A 20,405-nucleotide genomic window follows, 5' to 3' on the forward strand; every position below is an offset into this window, starting at 1 on the left:
TTTTTGATATGAAAAATTAAATTCGGAACTCTGACAAATTTAAGTTAGTGCAGACATTAGAGCTATTTATGTACCAATCTTGTATAAATAGTTTGCTTTCAACGTGCTTAAATTACATTCCTTATTTTCTCATAGTTTTGAAAGGAAATCAATAAATTGTGGAAGAATTAGACGATCGTGCTTGTATGTGTTTCACAATCTTGCTTATAACAACATATAGTAAATTATCTCACTTCAAGTGTAATAGCTTTAGTCTTATTATTTTTTTAATGTAGTATCTCCTGCTGTGGAATAGATTTGCATTTTTTTCTTCAAATTCTTGAAAAGATTGAATTGTTGCATTCTTCCTCTGTGTCTGTACTTCATGTGCTTTTCTGCTCTGTGTTCCAAAACAGCTCCTAGTCTAATTCATTCTCTTGCAGCCCATGGTGGTGAGATGAAACTTTGTTGTATGTATGTTACTGTTAAGTGAATATTCTGTCATGTATGCTGAGTGTCTGATGAAGCAACTTAGATTCTCAAGGTTAAGTAGGTAAGTCTGAGTTATTTTAGGCTCAGATATCTTCAGAATGTTCACAAAAGAATATATTACCTAGTTTCAGGTACTCATTCATATCATAGAATCATAGAATGGTTTGGGTTGGAAGGGACCTTAAAGATCACCTAGTTCCAACCCCCTGCCATGGGCAGGGACACCCTCCACTAGACCAGGTTGCCCAAAGCCCCAGCCAACATGGCCTTGAACACTTCCAGGGAGGGGGCAGCCACAGCTTCTCTGGGCAACCTGTCCCAGTGCCTCACCACCCTCATAGAGAAGAATTTCTTCCTAATATCTAATCTAAATCTACCCTCCTTCAGCTTAAAGCCATTAACCCTCGCCCTATCACGACATGCCCTTATAAACAGTCCTTCTCCAGCTTTCTTGTAGGCCCCTTTAGGTCCAGAAGGCTGCACTAAGGTCTCCCTGGAGCCTTCTCTTCTCCAGGCTGAACAACCCCAACTCTCTCAGCCTGTCTTCATAGGAGAGGTGGTCCAGCTCTCTGATCATCTTCGTGGCCCTCCTCTGGACTCGTTCCAACAGGCCCATGTCTTGTACTGGGGACCCCAGAGCTGGACACAGTACTCCAGGTGGGGTCTCACGAGAGCAGAGCAGAGGGGGAGAATCACCTCCCTCAGCCTGCTGGTCACACTTCTTTTGGTGCAGCCCAGGACAGTTGGCTTTCTGGGCTGCAAGCGCACGCTGCCGGCTCATGTTGAGCTTCTCATCGACCATCCCCCCCTGCCCACGTCCTTCTCCTTGGGGTGCTCTCAACCCATTCTCTGCCCAGCCTGTATTTGTACTTGGGATTGCCCCAACCCATGTGCAGGACCTTGCATTTGGCCTTGTTGAACTTCATGAGGTTCACATGGGCCCATCTCTCAAGCCTGTCAAGGTCTCTCTGGATGGCATCCCTTCCTTCCAGCATGTCAACCACACCACACAGCTTGGTGTCATCAGCAGACTTGCTGAGAGTGCATTCAATCCCACTGTCTGTGTCACCAACAAAGATGGTAAATGGCACTGGTCCCAACACTGACCCCTGAGGAGCACCACTCATCCCTGGTCTCCACTTGGACATCAGGCCATTGACTGCAACTCTTTGAGTGCAACCATCCAGGCAAAAAAGTCTTTGAGGACCTCAGCCTTCTCCATATCTCAGGTAACCATGTCTCCTGTTTCCTTCCAGAGAGGGCCCACATTTTTCCTAGTCTTCCTTTTATAACTGACATACCTATAGAAGCTTTTCTGGCCCTTGACATCTCTGGCCAGATGTAATTCTATCAGGGCTTTAGCTTTCCTAACCTGATCCCTGGCTGCTCAGACAATTTCTCTGTATTCCTCCCAGGCTACCTGCCCTTACTTCTACCCTCCATAGGCTTCCTTTTTGTGCTTGAGTTTGTCCAGGAGCTCCTTGTTCATCCTTGCAGGCTTCCAGGTGTTTTTGCCTGACTTCCTCTTTGTTGGGATGCATCGCTCCTGAGCTTGGAGCAATGCATTTCCTTTTTCATTTTTCAAATACCCTTTTTACAAGATGCTCCTGAAGCAAAAGGAAAACTCTTACACCTGTGGGCAAGTATGGCAAGTATCCGTGAAGTAAAAGAGGCAAGGGATTTTATGTCCGCTACTGCTTCAACTTAAAAAGAAGGCTGGAAACTCAATTTCTGTCTTTTTGTAGTCTCAGCCCTTTAGGTCCATGGTTTCCAGTTCTGTGCAGTTTTCTTGCCTGTTGAACCTCCTGGCAGGATCACATACTTTGGTTCTGATCTCTCAAGATAGCATGTCAGTGCATCTGGCTCATAAAAAGCATCTGAAGTTTCCAACAAGGACAGTGGTGGCCTTTTCATAATGCCAGGAATACTTACTGGGATCCTACTCTAATTGTGATTGCCCTCTTGAAGAAAAAGCTGGGTTGTAGATGGGTTGTCTTTCACTGCTTGTAGAAGACGCTTTTTCAAAAGGTAGCAATTTTTAAGGACAAAAGGGGGAAAGAATACACTTTGTCAGTGACATATCCTTATTACTTATCATACAGAAATGATAGTTCTCAGTCTGCATTTAAACTTCATGCCAGTTTTTAATCCAGGTATTCCACATATGTTTTGTACTTAATTTTTCTTAATCAAAATGTTTTACTGTATCTTAGTAAGTCAGTTGCTGTGCAGAACTGTCAAGTATATTATATCAACAATGGTGTCATCATTGATTTAAAAAAAATACTTTTGAATCTAATTGTTCCCGTAATCCCATTTTAAGTGGCATTCATTCTTTCTCTACTTCTTTGAGTCTTTGTTTACCCTTTTTCAGTATTATCAGAGTGCTAGCTTTTTTCTAACCCACTGAAGCATTCACGTGGTCCAAGACTTGCAGCATTAAAACTGCAGAGTGCTCTTCAGCCTTCTCGTAAAATTATTTGAATGAAAATTATTCCAATCTTTTGATTTATTAAGTGTTTCAGTAGCTGCTTTTACTTCTTCCTGACCTATTGTCAGTGGGACCATTATTTGGTTTTACCTAAGAACAGAAATACTTACTGAACAGTTCTGCCTTCCTGAATTACAGCTGACAATTCTGTTGTTTGACCCTAGCAGGAGTCTAATACTCTTTTATCTAGGAATACTTAACCCTGTTGGTCACAGAATTCTCTGTGTCCTCCTGCTTTCCTTATTTCTGCAGTTCCTGGCTGCTTCTATATCGAGCATGATCAACTCTTCTTCCCCCTTTCTAGTTATCCCCTCTTACGTTTTCAACTATGGGAAAAAAGGATAAAATAAGGGCATGCTGCAGCAGGCATTACTGTCCATAAGAATCCAAAATCTTGAGAATCTGTAGACAACACATCTCAAAGAACTGCAGTTACTGTCGGGTAAGTAACTGTTCTTTGATGTATAATATGTGTTGTGGTAGCACTGGCTTAAGTACTTTCATGATTCAAATTTTTTAAATAATCGGCTTAGAATAATGCATAAGATCACTTGGAAATACATTATGTGGCTTTTTTTTGCAAGAAAAAACCTCTGTAGCTCTATTTTTAACCATTTTGCTGGTAGCGCTTAAATATTCAGCACTGTGAGGTCCTGCTCTTAGACTTGTATGCAACAGTTGTTTTCCTCAGTAACTTAAAACCTGATTTAGAGCTATTGAAACTAGATGATAGAATCTTTCTTCTGAGTTGATGTTCGCATGTATTTCAAGATGATATTCTGCAGTGTTCTGTCGCCTTGTAATTTATTACGTAATAAAAATGCCTAAATTCACACTTCAGTTTTGGGAGGCAAATCAGAGTAGAAATCATTAACCTTGTTGAATTTCCTGTCTGAAAGACTCGCACAGTTGGCCAACTAGTAGGGAGAGTTTAATTTAGATAGTTTAGTTTAGGAAGTTTAGTTTAGATGAGAATGAACAAGGACAGTGTCCTTCGTTCTTTCAAAAGAAATTTGAACATCTTTATTAAAGCTTGCTCACATCCAGAGATTAAGGCAAGATGAGTCAAGATACTGAGGGAATGTGGGATGTACTGTAGAGAAAACTGAAAACCAAATTAACAAGAGAAAATGGAAAGGAGATGGGAATTCACATCTATTTTCTTGGGAGGGGTGGGAAGGGAAGCATCTGTTTGGAAAAAGAAATGAATAGGCATGACTGATTACAAGACGTTGCAACTGCAGACAGTCAATATGTGATGCTGTGAGGAAACTGGTGTGAAGGTATGTGCAGTGCTGCTTGCTGCAAATCGGTTTTCAGTCGAAAGATCATATTTCTGCTTTTCACATCAGGAACTTGTAACGCTTAGCTGAGTAAAAAGGCAGGGTGGCTTTCAGCATCTAGGAAAAGCAGCTAAACTAGAAGCCTGCAGTTTGGGGACCATTACAGGTAATGCTGAGAGTACCTTTAATGTGGCATTCTGCAGAGGCAGATATATCAAAAAATTAAAGTGGTGGCATAGTCCTCAAATGAATCATTTTTGCACTACGTCCTCCTCCCTTCTCAGTTTATCCCTGTTTATATGGCTGTTGGGTAAACTCATAACTGTTCTCATAGGTAAAGAAAACAGCATTTTCTTAAAGTCTTAGTTGAAACAGAGCAAGATAGAACATGACGTGTAACTGATGCATTCATCTTATACATGGTGAAGTAGGTAAATGACCTGGCTGTATCAGTGACCAGCAGTAATCCTCTCTACACTGTGGTTGAAATGTACTCAAAAATAGTTTAAACTGCATTTACATCTGCATAGTTTCATCCTGGCAGTTTAGTTATTCTTCTCTGAAGTGCTTTAAACAAATCTCTTAGTTATTGTTTTTATTTGCCAAATACACTTAAACTTGCTCCATATTGTAGCCAGCTCTGGGCTTTCTGTGGCTGAAATACTACCTTTGGAACAGAATTGTACACCAACGTCCCAATTTCTGTCCTTTAGAGGAAAGCAAAACCTAAACCAAATCTAGCTCACTAGATACCAAGAAGAACTTGAACAGAATATAAGGTGTTCAGAATCTGTAGGCATGTTGAAACAGTCTGAATTTCCCCATCATACTTACCTAGTGCTAGGTCTTGAACTTAATTAAGAAGTAAGGGCATATAGAAATTTGAGAGCATGGAGATAAAATAGTATAAAGAAAATATAACTTTCATTTAGCCTGTGTTTAATTGGTAGAAAACAAAAGTTGCCTGAAATTTACCAGTATTTGCATCAGCTTGTCATGATTTTAGGGATTATGTAAATTTTTTTTAGGCCCAATTTTTTGCTGAGTATGTGTAAAACCTAGTATTCTGTCAGTTGAGACTGAATTACAATGGAGCATGGCCCAGAGGAGTTCCAAGGGAGAAATGTGGAGTTGTTGCTATCTATATGAATTTGCATAATCTCCAGTTCTGTTGCATTGGAGAAGACTCTTATCTTTTCCTTTCTCCTTTTTACTCCTTCGTTTTCTTTCTGTTCTCTAAATTACAGTGGCACCCTCTCCTTCCCCCCCCCCCCCCAAAAACAGTGATGGAATTTTTCTTCTCTTGTAATAATGTAAAACCTACTTGGAGTGTAACAATCTCATTGGCTCTGAGGACCTTATTAAGGCAGTCTAATTCACTATGGGATTTGATACAATCCACCGTCTGCTATACTACATCCTGGAGAGGCTAAATAAACACTTCATCTTTTGATATTTGTTTTAATTTTGTTTCATTTAAAGTATAATCTACATAAGTATTAAGTCCTATCTGTAAATTGCCAGTTTACATGGTACTTTTCTGTGTGCCTGGAGTAGAAGATGGTCCTTCAGAAGAATACCTCAGAAGCATTAGCTACACTATCTGCCTTACCAAGATAACCAGGAAATACAGCACAAAATTACAAACACAGTACTACTTTGACTTCATTTCAGTTTTGCATTTTTTTTGGTAATAATATAAACCATTGTATATCCATGCAAATTGTTATTTTCTCTGGTATCCTCAACTCTTAGGAGTGTTTTGTCTGTCCCTCATTTTTTGTCCAAATAATTTTCTCATTTATGCCTCCACCATTATAAAACTATTATTAGCCTTTGTGCTGCTGCAATAATGGTGGTGACTGGGAGGGACTGGGAATAGAAAGATACTGTTGAAAAAAGCAGAAGGATCTTATGATGAAGGTTTGCGAAGTGAAACAAACATTGCATGAGTTGAAGGTAGAAAATCCTGGATACTGGCATGCGGCAATAGACATTCTGGACGTGTTTCTATTGTTAGGTGTATCTCTGCTATTGGAGTGTGACTTTGGCATGTCACTGTAACAGGAGAAATCATATGTTATATGGAATGTTTGACTTCAGTAGTGGAGCTGGGTCTTGGGAGCTGGGTCTTGGGAGCACAGATCCATACCCTAATTTGATCATTCATCTTTGCTAGGACATGCTGGTATCTCTTTTGAAGTATGAGTACGCAGTGCTAACTGGGTTCAGCTACTGCCTTTGCAAACTCACTGTATGCCAGTGTCTAATGTTAGTAAGATCATAATGAAATTATCTTAATACAGTGTTTTATTTTATTAGCATTACTTTAATTCTTATTTTAAACAAAACCAGAATTTATACAATGTACGTTTTGTGGAATGTTTGAATGGTAAAAGAATTTTGAGTATGGTGCATAACATATCCAGTCCTAAAGAGCTGCTTGGAGGCCTGAATTGGCCTGTGCTGGCAGCCTTGCCCCTTTGCTGTATTTAACTTCCTGTTATGTGCCCAGCGGCATAAGATTAAATCAGGCTTTTGCCTTTTTCTGAAGTTGCTGTAAGTGAATGTATTAGTATACTCAATAGCATTCAACTTGAAAGACCAGTTTTCTAAACTCTTTGTATGTTGTATAGTGCTTTAATCTTTTCTTATGTAAAATGAATTTTATAAATCTATATACAAGTTATTACGTATAATAAAATTATTTCATAGGGGAGTCTCAGAAAATGGCTTAATTTGGTAGGGAAGGTAGTTTGGTGGCTAATGCAGAAGACTACAAGTCACCACAGAGGTTTTCTAGGTCTTCACATGAAAGATACTCGTTACGTTGCTGTCTGAAACTGTGAACTTCTTATGGTAACAGTGAAGCTGAGTGTGCCGGTCACTATCGACAAGCTTACCACAATAGTTCCGCTGGATCTTACCACATGTGTAAAGAGCCAGCAAAAGTGAGTGTGCTCGCTCCTGGATTCCCACAGCTCAGAACCTGTCATGTTCATGCAAACTTAATTTCTAGCATTGTCTTTTGCAGCCAAACCAAATAAATATTCTAGACTTCTCTGTTTCTTACCTGGAATTATCTTCCAAATGCAGTGGTTTCCTAGAGAATTATTTTAACTTTAGTTACAGCAGTGATGTAATTGTACATGTGCAAGTAAAAGGAAGGCAAACGCTGGTGTTGGGAAAGACTGGACTGAGACTTTATTAGCACCAGGCAAATTTTTGTGCGTAGCTACATCCTTCGTCTGTAAACAGGTGAATGCTGGAGGTGATTTGGAAGGCAGACAGGTAACTACTACTCTTTACATGTTTTATTATTAATTTCTTTTCTGATCTCTACTGGGACAGGATGCTGTTTATGATCTGACCAAGCACAGTCTTTCATATGTTTTATCATGCAATCTGTGCAGCTTTGTCTTCATTATACAGATGATGGCTGATGAACTGACTCCCAGAAAGAATTTAGAGTGGCCACAGTGCTCAATAAAGGTTTCAGCATTTGAGTGGGGTTTGCTTTAAGGATAAAAAAGACTGCAGAGAAAGCAGTCTCTTAAATACATCCAGAAAGACACACAGGTTTTAGTTTGAAGCTTAACTAAAGAAAAAAAATAAATTGATGGTTTGCTTATTAGTTTGTGCTAGTGGCTAATCATTTTCACTGAAAAAAAATCCAAAGTAAACTACTCTGCTGAACCAAAGAAGGGGCTGGCGTTCAGCTTTCTAAAATGATACAGAGAAACTGTCTTTTTTTGTAATCCAGGCTTAGACTTTCAGCTCATTGGGAATCCAGAATAGTGTCTGAGGGGAAAAATGTTTCTATTAAAATTTGCTAAATAGTTGTTGTTTCAGTGTACTACGATGCTGTAATTAATTCTTGGATTAGATTGAATGAATGCCCTGTAGGGAGAGGGAACACATACTTGCAAATGTCCATCCTATGAGGATAACTTAAGAGGGTTTTTTGCATCCATGAAACTGCAAAGACCTATTTTGACTACTAGCTCATCAAAATGTTAAAGTAGTTCATGTGTTGCTTACCTTTGTCTAATGCTGAATAACATTCTTCCCTAAATATTTTCTTCTCTACGTATAGTGGGAAAGGCAAAAATTTGAGGGGAGAAGGGGAAAATTGAACAAAGGCATGATTTTTTTTTTTCTTAGATACCGTGGTCTTTCTTAGGTCAAAACCTTTTATTGAATTGATTTCTCATATTACTTTATATATCACTGCATACTGAAAACTTCTGAAGATCATCAAGAAAGGCTGTTTCTACTATGTGTCACACTAATTGAGAAATCCTGTGGAAACATAAATGGCTACTCATGATCATTTGAAACATGCGTTTACATTTTTTTCAACCTCTGTCCAACCTCTTGTTCTTCAGTTTTTCCCAAGTTTCAAGCAGGCAGAATCCTCCTGGTGACAGCATTCCCTACCAAGAATAGTTCAAACTCAAACTTTAATACTTCATTATAGCTTGTCTTCAACTTTGAAATGTATAGTAAGATAAACTTTTTAAATACGTTATAGGTTACGAGGGCACAGAAGCAATGTCAGTATGCACTAAAGGATGTTGACTTTTGACTGACATAGTGCTCTCAACAGAAAAAAGATTTGATCATTATGGTTTCCTTCTCTGTATTTAATGGGCTACTTATGGATCTGTGTTTGTTCTTTTCCTCAGATATTAGGATTAAAGAAGAGGAGCCTGATCCAGAAGAGTGGCAGCTCAGTGGTGATTCTACACTGAATACCAATGATCTAACACATTTAAGAGTACAGGTGGTAGATGAGGAAGGGGACCAACCACATCAAGAGGGAAAAAGACTGCGACGAGTAGCTTGCACATGTCCCAACTGCAAAGAAGGTGGTGGAAGGTATGTAACGTTCAGTGTCATAGAATGCACGTAATGATGAAAACAAACAATGAATGAGGAAAAAAGGAGCCTTAGTTAATAGCAGTTGTCTGCAGTGAGATAAAACCTAGAGGCTTATGCAAAAGAGCTTATGTAATAAAGGGCTGCCACTTTTATTTCTGGGTTTGCAGATGGATGGGCAGATTATTCCATCCTGAGTTACTCGATTGAGATTAATTGGAAAAATCTGGAGTTAGATGCCACCTAGTACAAGTGAGGGCGATAGATTGCCCTAAATAATATGAAAATGAAATATTTTGGAATATGCACATCCGTGATTGGCTTCCTATCGTATGTCAAGGACTTGATTAAATCCTGTGTTCCTGCATTTCCTCACTGATTGAGCATTTTTTTCCCCACAGTTTGATTGCTTTAGAGTGTTATAAAAATACAGTTATCCTGGTTTTCTTACTCACTGGTTTCCTAAGAAAAACAAGGTTTGTATAATAACTCTAAATGCCAAGTTTTGAATTGGCTGGTTGTTTTCAGTCAAAGTTAGTGGAGATTTGGCTAACAAAGAGGTACTGAGTTCCAATTAGTATAAAACTTCAGAGCTGCATAGGAAGCCATGTTTTATTATTCTACATCTCATGAAAGTATTCTTCAGCTTTTTGTTATTATAAAGATTTTATTCTATTCCAAACCACTTCCTTTTAAACATGTAAATTACAGATATAAGAGAGAAAGTGTGGATAACAGGCTTGCCTTTTACAAGTGAAAATGTTTAGATGTGTTTATGCTTGATATAATTGTGCTGGAGCTTCTTTCAAGCATGCTAAAATTTGTCCATTTTGATAGTAGTTTCTTCTCTAAAATGGAAGTCTTATTTATGTGAGATCTATAGTGTAAATTACTGAGTTCTCTTTAAAAAACCTATCAGTGTCCTATGTCTCTAAGAGTTCTAATAGTACTGACTGATGTGTATTCATAGACCTATTCACAAGTCTCTTGTGGGTTTTTGCTGTATATTCTAGATACCTTCTTTGCAAGCACGGAGAGGTGGTATCTTAGGCAGCCATGCCAAATAAATATTAAGTGTTTAAGACAAAAAACACTTTCATACATTTACATCACAAATGAAGCTAATCTGCAGTTAAGGTTATATAACATCTTTGTCCATCAGCTTCTTCTTGTTAAATTCCTATGTGTCGTTCACTGAAACCCGACACAGATTTCTAAGTTCTTGGTGAACCTTGGCTCTGCCATGAAGATCTGCCCAAAGTATACCCTGGGTTGAGATTTGCTTCCATCTAGGAGAAAACTCTGCAAATGTGATTTGCACTGGCTGTACTCTTAGGAAACATAGAGATTTCACATGTTACATCTTCCTTGTGCTCTATTCCAAACTACACTGGCTTTAATTTAGAGACATCTTCACTTTAAAATCCTCTTCCTCCTAAGGGGAGTTGCTGTAACACCAAATTTTAAAGTCGAAGTCCAAGAGAGAATCTTTTTGAGAGATCATTTTGATGAAGTCTGGAGAAGGGTGTAGTCTGCCTGAAACTCAGATATGGGAATTTGGGAAGGAGTTGAGATAAGAGCTAGGACAGAGTTTTTAGGTGGGTGGGAATCTGAAATCCACTGTAAAGGAAGGACTGGACACATCAAATACACAAAGTAAGTAGGAAAAGTAGGACAGGAAGTCAGGAAGAATTAGGACTGGAATAGAAACAGGGTAATGAAGGAGATAATAGTGGGGAAACAGAAAAGAGTGAAAGTGCCTACAGTTGCTAGAGCAATTTTCCCACCAGAGTGTAGAATTCATTCAGAGTTGATCAAAAAGAAGTAAGCCCACTTGGAGGAGTATTTTCTTTCTCCCTCTGATACATGTTGATCATGTTCCATAGCTGCTACAGTTACTTGTTTATCTGTAGTGCTGTAATTCTGAGTTTTGATCTGTCTTTCAACTCTGCTGATGACTTGTGGAGTTTCAGATAATAGGACATTTGTTTTTATAAATTTCTTCAGATAGCATTCACAGTTCTTAAAATGATGTTAAAAATTGCAAAATTGAAAACTTGGAAGTTGGCAAATGTTGAAGTTAAGCTATCCTGGGCAACTTTAATCCCTTGTGCATATGCATTATCATTTGGTTTCTAATTACATGGCTGCATACTATTTTTTTCGTATGACCCCAGTGCCATTCAATGGATGGGATGGATGATGCACAGGGGGGTGAATCAGGGCTCTGTAATGATTGGCGCCTGCTTCACTTATTGCAGAAAGTGGAAGGCATTTAGGGAATGAGATACGGGACTGCAGGAACAGGGCTCTGAAGTTTTGGAGGTGTTTGTCCCCCCCATGTTTTCCACTGCAGAAGTACTGAGTTCATTCCTGTAAAGAAGTTGATTGAGCTGAATTGTGAACATCTACAGCACTCTTAAGAAAATATGCTTCTGCTATATTGAACTTGATACCTCAAACTGGTGGGTGTTGGATAGTTTCGGCCTTAATCTCTTTGTCTCATACTTGGATGTATGAAATGATTGTACTAGTTCAAGTTCACTACACAGGAGTGTTGCAAGATGATAAATTCATTAATGTTTGTGAATTGCTTAGACACTGTGAGTGTTGTGAGTGCCCATGATGAGGAAAAAAAAAAAACCACCTTGGGGAAATGAATAATTCTGTATTTAAGATAGTACTTAAATAATATGTAAGACAAGAAAAGTGCATTAAATCAGTATGAAAAAGCTGAATAGCATTTCACTCAATGAATACTATCACTCCTATGCACTGAATGGAGTAGGAAAAGGTAGTACATGGCTTCACATATGCAGACTTCATCATCATAATTTCATCTTTGTGTAGCCTTAGTTTTGGCATTTCTTTTCTGTTTTCTGGATGCAAAGAGGAGTTGAGGGTTTTTTTTCTGTTCTTTGTTGTTGGCTTTTGTTGTTTTGTTTTTATTCTCAATACAGAATTAGACTACATTGCAGTCTTCAAAGGATTTCTATTTGTACCAGTCCTGTGAAGTAGGAAGCCAGTATTATCTTTACCTTACTTGGCAGGGGGCAGGTAGGAAACGAAGAGGATGATGTATTAGATGTGTAAATTAAAACCTTATAGCCTCAAGCTTATGTAGTAAATGGGGGATAAGGAAGTGGGGGGGGAGAGAGAGAGAGAGACATAAGAGAGGTGTACCTCAAAGGATGACTCTGATCCCAGACAGACTGTATGAGGCTTCTAGTTAGGGTGTCTGAAGTTAGATGGGAAGTTCACCCTCCTCTCAGTTGCATCTGGAGATTTCACGCTCATCTCAATTACATCTGGCATTACATTGAGATGTAGCTACTACTGTCTGGATCAATAGAGGATCGGTGCTTCTGAAGTACTGCTTCAGGTATGTAACTCTAATATACACATCCTTAAAATAACTAGTAGGTGTATGCTTTACCCTTGAAATACTTGATGTTCCTCCTGGAAGTACTGCTGGACTGAAAGTCCAGTTTTTCAGTGGATGAAGATGTCTCCTGCTGAAACCGTTGCATTCTGCATGGTTACTGAGAAACATAGTTTCCAATTTTTATAAAGCTAAACTGTACTATGAAAATACTTAATATTAATTGATTTGAAGACTCCAGTCAAGGAGCAGGCCTGAGTCCTATCCTTTTACTCAGTGATGATGGTTATTGGCCAGTGCAGCAAGAAAGGCCTCTTAGCATGACGTGTTAGGGCATAGTGCCAGACTGTCACAGCTGCAAAGCATCCAGATGGAATTTGGCTCATACCCAGTCAGTTTAGAGCACACATGAAGCAAACATGCAGATGCCTATATGAAGCTGTGTAGAATAAATACACTTAGTTACTCATTCACGGTAGTCTTGCAGATTTCATTCTGTGGATCCCTAACTTTCCCCTCTCTCTAAACTTTGTAGTCAGTTAAGGAATTCTGTCACCATTTAGGTGGAGTGCTTAGAATTACATATACTACACCACTTATGCACAGTAAGCTGACCGTGAGTTGAACCTTGGTTTCCTTCAGTCTAGACTAAAGAGGCAATTAAGCAACTTCAAATGATTGACTTAGGAATCTTAAAATTATTCTAAGGGAATTTTGATGTGATTTCATGTCATTTGTGTCACATTTATGTACTGTATCATACAAAGTTACATAATATTTGTACTGATTATTGTGAAGGGGAAGACTATACTATATTTGGAGAAGGCATGAGGGTGAAATACCAAATACAAAAAATATTCTATATACAGTAATATATTCTCAAATGCAGAAATACATTTTGTTATAATAAGCGCAGGCTGAGCGCTTCGTAGGGTTACGTGGAGTTGGACAGGCAATTAAAGACACAGCGGGATCCTGTGGAGAATTCTTTCAGTTACCAAGACTGTATAATGGAGAAGAGCCATGGGTGTTCCTTTGCCTTGCACTGCAATTGCTGCGTGCCTTGAGCCACTGAACAAGAGGACCTGAAGAAGAGCTATCTAGAACTGAATCATTAGATGAAGGCAAACATAGAGCCTGAGAACTGTGCAACTGGTTGCAGTAAGGCAAAAGGAGGAATACAGGAAATGTCTCCCTTGGAGTCCAGAGAGCTGGGTCTTTTGGGCTGGTAGATGAAATCTGCTGGAACTGTTACAGGTAGAGTGAGTTTTGTGTGTTGGCCTAGCCATCTGCAGAGGCTGAGAAATTAGAAAAGAAAGGGGGCAATCTAAAGAGATTTTGCTAAATGCCTTTGAGATTGGCGGACTGTTGAAAACTGGTGAATATTGAGCTTTTGTGTAGGTGGCATAGTACAAAGTTAAATGCCTGACATTACAGCTAAGTTTAATCTTGGCTTGAGGGAAGGCCATGGAAAAGTGTGAACCTGACGTCTCTCCTACCTGAGGTAGGAGATGTAAAAAAGGCAACGTTTGTCCTGGTCCAAGGAAGTTATCTTCTTTTTGGACATTTGAAAAGGGAAAATAAAGTCAAAAGTATTCTTGCCAAGACTAATAATGATGGAAGAGCTTAAGGTGTCAGATCAGATGCCAGAGAATTTTTTGCATGAAATTTATAAACAAGCTGGATAAAACAGGCAGGTGAGCTTTCTGTGAGGCTAAGGATTGAGGGGTGGCAATAGAACCAAAATAAGATAAGCAGAATCTCTTCTGTTACCACATCCATAGGCTCATATGAGTTAACTGATACCACAGCAGGGTCAAAAGCCTTCTGGACTCTCTACTTCCGCTGCTGTTGAACTTGTTCTGAAGTCAAAACCTATGTTGTCATGACAAATAATTAGTATGTAAAAGTGATAGTTTTTTCTTCTGAGACAAAATTACTAATGAAGCAGTATGAAGATCGCTGTATATCGAGACTTCTTAGAAACATTTTCTAGGACTTAATTGGATTTTATCTCTTTTCTGGACTGTCTGGAATTTGTTAAGTACATATGTGCTTAGGTTGGATTTCCCTTTAACTGCTGTGAGTTTCTAGAGTGAGTTAATTTCTGTGCCTGTTCAGAAATGCTTGCTCCAATTGCTAGCTCCTTAAAGTGTGTATGCATTTTACTCTCAACCCTCATTAGATGTAAAACAGAATTGTTCTGAATGCAAGGATGAGAATCTAGGTCTAATAGTTGCTTGGCAAATCCTTCAGCCACTGGACTGTAAAGCAGAAGCTGAGCACCCAATTTAAGGAAAAAAATTGCCCTGAGGAGGCAACTGAAAATTGTATAATCAGTCATGGAGGATGGAGTGCCCAAGACTGTGATTTCAGAATCCACTTAAGCTGGTCTAAGTTAACATTGCTGATGAATAAGGTGGCCTGATGCTTGGCTGCATTTTCCAATCTCCTCCCTTGTACCAGCATTTACCATTCATATAGCTGCGTTGTCAGCCAGATCTATTCCCTGGAGTGCCCCTTTCAGCAGCAGCAAACACTTAAATTGGCTAAAATCAATCATGATGCCCTGCGCTGGCCAGACTGATCTCTTTCTCTAGGTCTTCAGAGGCTCTTATCTCTCTCTGAGATAAGATTTTATTTAAAGAAAAAAAAATTAAAAATAGGCTTTTGTGTTAGGTGCTTCCCCTGAATCAATCACCTACCATTTCAGTGAGGTGGCATCTGAAAATAGGCATAAAGCTCAGTAGTCTGGATTATACTATCTGTGAATTATGTGTTCATTTTGATGGATTTTTTTTTCTTTTCTGAAATACCAATAAATTAATTTAAATGTCAGCAAGATCAGCTGTTTCACTGCCACTCCTTTTAGTGGAAATAGTTGGGTTAGTATACTTGTCCTCAGGTTCCCCAAGATGCTTCTCAGGTTTCCCCAAGATGCCAAAAGTCCCATCTGTTCTCTTTCCAATTGCCAAAATCTCCAGTTTCCGTTTTGGCAATTGCAGTCATTTGTGTTTTTCTTTGCCAAAACTGTCTTTGGTATGGTAAAAACTGAAACTGGGAGAAATTTAAAATATGGGCACTTCAGCATCAAAGTAGCACAAACTGCCATAATGACAGTATTTCCAACTTTATATACGTGTATGCTTGCTAAAGATGACACTTCCATCATTTAAATTTTGCATGCTGTTGAATTTATAGTTTGTTGCAGAATCGGGATAGCATTACAGAACTTAGTTCCAGCTTCTTACGGAGTGTGCTGGACTCTGATTGTACTTGAAACAAAAATGGGAAGCTGCTCAGGTTCGTTTGCAGATCTGTTGGTGTATGTAACATCACTTACATGTATGACCAGTATTTAGGAGGAATGTATTTGAATTAAAAACTTTTTTTTTTTTTTTTTTTTTTTTTAAACAGAGGCTCCAACTTGGGAAAAAAGAAGCAACACATTTGTCACATACCAGGGTGTGGCAAAGTATATGGCAAAACTTCACATCTGAGAGCTCATCTCCGCTGGCATTCTGGAGAGCGTCCATTTGTTTGTACTTGGATGTTCTGTGGCAAAAGGTTCACTCGCAGTGATGAGCTTCAGCGACACCGAAGAACGCACACAGGTTTTCAGTCTTTGATTCGGGTGCATTTAACTAAAGACGTGTCCTGTGAGGGCTTGGATAAATGACTTTTAAGAGGAGAACAGATCTTTCTATTGGATTTATTTTCACATAGTGTGACTTTTCTAAAATCAGCTAATACTTAGAGCTAAGTATATACTTGGGTTTCTTTAGTAGGTCTGAGGAGGAAAAACAGCTACCTTTTTTTGATTCAGAACTGATATTTAAGATAATATTTAGCATAGCTTAATCAGAATAATTTGATTCAGGTTCTGCAATGCATTTCATTTGTTTGAACCACATCAGAACTGTTGTTCTAGCTTAAAACTTCAATAATTTTCTCTTATTTTAAAAAGAAAAATAAAAATGGAGGGCTACATGTCCAAGAGCTTAGATGCCATTCACAAAATCAAGGAACAACATGTGGTGGTGCATCACTCTACATCTTCTAGTTTCATGGTGAGACCATCCATTAGGAACTCCAGGTTCATTTTGTCTAATACAAAGAAAAGAAATTAGTCTAACTCTTCTTTCAAGGAGCAGTTTGTTTCAAATCTATTGTCTGTATTACCTACTTTCCTACAAACTGAATCCATAATTACATCCTAGAGGATGCTTACCTTTTAAAATTAGACTATTTGAAAAACTCAGTGACAATAGATAAATAATTTATGTGCTTATCAGCATTTACATTGCTTAGAAAACTGTCTTTGCAATGTCTATGAAAAATATTTCATGTTTCGTACCTAATGGTGTGTTTTTGTTAGGCATGTTGGATGCTTAAATCCAAACTGGGATGTTACGGTCCGTCTGGATGACCAGCTCAGAGGGTATGGTTAATGGCTCCTAGGGTACCTGCATACCAATAAAAAGTAGAGAACTGCAGGGATCTATCCTTTGACCTGTTTAACATCTTTATCACTGACCTGGAAGAGGCAACAGAGTGCACACTTGTTGCGTTTCCGGATGACACCAAACTGGGGTGACCCGTCAATGCATTAGAGGCTGCTACTCAGAGGGGTTGAGTCTGAAGGAATGGGCTGACAGGAACCTTATGAAATTCAGCAAGGATAAACACAAAGTATTGCAGCTGGGATGGAGTTAACCCTTGCAGCAACACATGCTAAGCACTGGCTAGTTGGGAAGTAGCTCTACTGAAAAGTACCTGGGAGTCTTGGTAGACAACCAAGTGTGAGCAAGAGCCAGCAGCAAAGATGGCCAGGGCTGTATCAACAGAAGCAGAGACACTAGTGCTAGGGAAGAGGTTATCCCCTTCTTCTCAGCACTGGTTAGTCTGTGTCTAGAGTATTGCATCTAGTTTTCAGCCCCCAATATAAGACAGACATTGATCAATAGGATTGAGTTCACTAAAGGGTGACCAAGATGATCAGGAAGCTGGAGCATTTGCCTTATGAGGAGAGGCTGTAGGAACTGGGCTTACTCAGCTGCACAAAGACAAGACTAAGGGCAGGGGGGAGCTTAATAGCAACCTTCTAGTACCTGCAAGGCCACCATTAAGAAGACAGAGACAGACTTTCCATTGGTGGGAGGATGAAAGACAGCAGACATAAGTTGAAACAAGAGAGCTTCAGACCAGATATAAATTAAAACTTTTTCATCGTGAGGACAGCCAGGCACTGGAACAGGATGCCCAGAGAGTTTCTGCAGTCTCCATCCTTAAATCTTTTCAAGCCCAAACTGGGTAAATTCCTGAGCAACCAGGTCTGACCTCGTAGCTGACCCTGCTTAGAGAGAGATCAGACTAAAGACCTCCAGAGGTCCCTTCAGACCTGAATTACCCTGTGATCTTGTCTGTCAGTCTCAAGTGTGATTCTGCAGGAGCTCATATAGTCTTCCCTGTCCATCATTTGGCAGGTTTTGTTCTCCTCTTAAAAGTTATTTATTGGTAATAATTGCAGTGAAATGTAGCAGCCTGAGGATATGAGATGGCAATGCTCTTTAGCTTGCCTGAAGGATCTCCCCAAACTCAGTGAGACACAGGAAAATGAATCAATTCTTTTACAGGATTTGTATAGATGTCTAGACATTTAACACAAAAGTTTATTGTGTTGGATTGCTTTTTTCCTCAGTATAGAGTTGTTAGAATTCTGACTCTTAAAGGCAGTAAGTTATCCCAGTTTTTGTCATACATGTGATATTTTTAATGTTCTTGAAAACATTTTTTTTTCTTACCTTCTTTGACAGGTGAGAAGAAATTTGTCTGTCCAGAATGTTCAAAACGCTTTATGAGAAGTGACCACCTTGCCAAACACATTAAAACACATCAGAATAAAAAAGGTATTCACTCTAGCAGTACAGTGCTGGCATCAGTAGAAGCAACACCTGATGATACTTTGATTACTGCAGGAGGAACAACACTTATCCTTGCAAATATTCAACAAGGTTCTGTTTCAGGAATAGGAACTGTTAATACATCTGGCACCAGCAATCAGGATATTCTTACCAACACTGAAATACCTTTACAGCTTGTCACAGTTTCGGGAAACGAGACAATGGAGTAAATATTACACAAGATACCTATTAATTGTGGTTATTTTTATACAGTAGTGAGAAGAATATTGTTCCTAAGTTCTTAGATATCTTTTTATTGATGTGCAAAAATTTTTGGATTGACAGTAACTTGGTTATACATGACACTGAAATGCCTTACTTTGTATGATATTCCATAGTATATTAAAATGGTAAAATTGCATGGGTTTTGTAGGTACTTTTGGAATCTAGAAGAGATGAAATTTTACCAAGTTATATTAAAAAAAAAAAAAAAAGAATTTAACGATGGAAATGGTAGTCTAACCAAATGCATCAATCCTGTGTGGTTTAGTGTAAAAAAATGAGAACATGTTGGTATTTATCTATTGTAAGATAAAAGAAGTTGATGGGTGAAAAGAAATCATGTTATGATAAAGAAATTTTGTAATTTTCTTGATGACTGGAATTTTTATTATGCATAACTGACAAATCAAGTTTCCAAGCAAATGTTACATAGTGTAGGCTTTACTTAGCTCATCAACTTGTCATTTTGAAGCTAATTATTTTAATTAGGTTAACTATGTACAATATTTTAAGCATTACTCTTGTAAGATTTTGAAAACTACATTTTAACATGGAACTCTAGGGATAGTCACCTTTTAAATCCTATTGAAAAGCCATGTTTAAGATTTAATTTGCCAAAATGATGTCTTGTTAATATTCTTTCAATAACCAAGGTGGGCAATATAACCAATGTTTAAAAAGCTTAAAATGTTAAAAAAAAAAAAAAATGTATAGGTTGAGGCATTTGGGTGGTAAGGCAAACGTTATAGTGAAGTATATCCCTTCTTTTGAACATTGGAGGACCAAAAATAAGGTGTATTGCGTCTCAGCAGTGATTTTTATCAAATCTTTTTTCAAAAACCATCTGTCTGCCAGGGCCTTAAAAGCCATCATGTAAATTACCAATAAAATATAACATATGCAAATACAACAGAAAAATCACTTCCATATTGACAGTACTCCCAAACATATGGATATAGTCATAGTGAACTAGGGGTTTTATGAGGTTTTTATTTGTTTGTTGTTTAGTTTTTGGTTAGTCAATCTGCATTTAAATATCAGCCATCTTTCCTTTTTTGCTTCTTCCCTTAAAAATTGTATGTATCCAGTACATTTAACTGATAAACATATATGTTTTTTATTATGCTGAATTTTCTTTTTATTTTTTAATTACTGTTTATATTTTCAATTATAGAAAAATGTACAAAATGAAGTTATATAGCCAGTCTGTAAGTGCTATACCATTTTCAAAAAATGTACAATAATTACTGCAGTTCACCTATTTACAAACATTTGGAAATCTGTTCATTTGTTATTCTTAAAACCACCTCAAATTTAAAGGCTACCTTATTGTACGTTTAAAGTGTATTATAACAGTGTGGTAGTTAATAAAACACTATTTTTTTTTCTTTTGACTTGAGTTTACTGTACTTCTTGTTAACTAACAAGGTGTAATTTCATAATATGTCTTGATAGCCTGAGATGTTTTACTATTTTGCACTAGATGGTGGGAAGTCGAAATAGTGTTTCCTTTCCTTATGGGTGAGGAGATGGTAATACACCACCTCCTTGCTCTCAAAAAATAAAACCCCATCTGTATGTGGATGGACATTCATGTACTATATACTGTGTTGGTGCAGTGTAACTGTTTTGACCTTATGCTGAGCAGGGCATGAAGGAAACGGGAAATAAATTTATTTTTATATTCTATAGGATATAAGTCCCCTGACACT

General features: G+C 38.3%; 1 protein-coding gene across 2 annotated transcripts in view; it reads left to right on the forward strand.

The window, feature by feature from the left end:
* Positions 1 to 20,085, forward strand: part of SP3 (Sp3 transcription factor) — a 37,913-nt gene extending 17,828 nt beyond the window's left edge. For both annotated transcript variants that reach the window (XM_075756629.1, XM_075756628.1), the window contains 3 exons: positions 8,934 to 9,126; positions 15,926 to 16,122; positions 18,325 to 20,085. In XM_075756629.1, coding sequence (XP_075612744.1) covers positions 8,934 to 9,126; positions 15,926 to 16,122; positions 18,325 to 18,641 — 707 coding nt within the window. In that variant the 3' untranslated portion in view covers positions 18,642 to 20,085. The remainder of the gene's footprint in view (positions 1 to 8,933; positions 9,127 to 15,925; positions 16,123 to 18,324) is intronic.
* The last annotated feature ends 320 nt before the right edge of the window (positions 20,086 to 20,405 follow it).

The sequence above is a fragment of the Balearica regulorum genome, chromosome 6 (genome assembly GCF_011004875.1).
Source record: "Balearica regulorum gibbericeps isolate bBalReg1 chromosome 6, bBalReg1.pri, whole genome shotgun sequence".
Lineage (NCBI taxonomy): Eukaryota > Metazoa > Chordata > Aves > Gruiformes > Gruidae > Balearica > Balearica regulorum.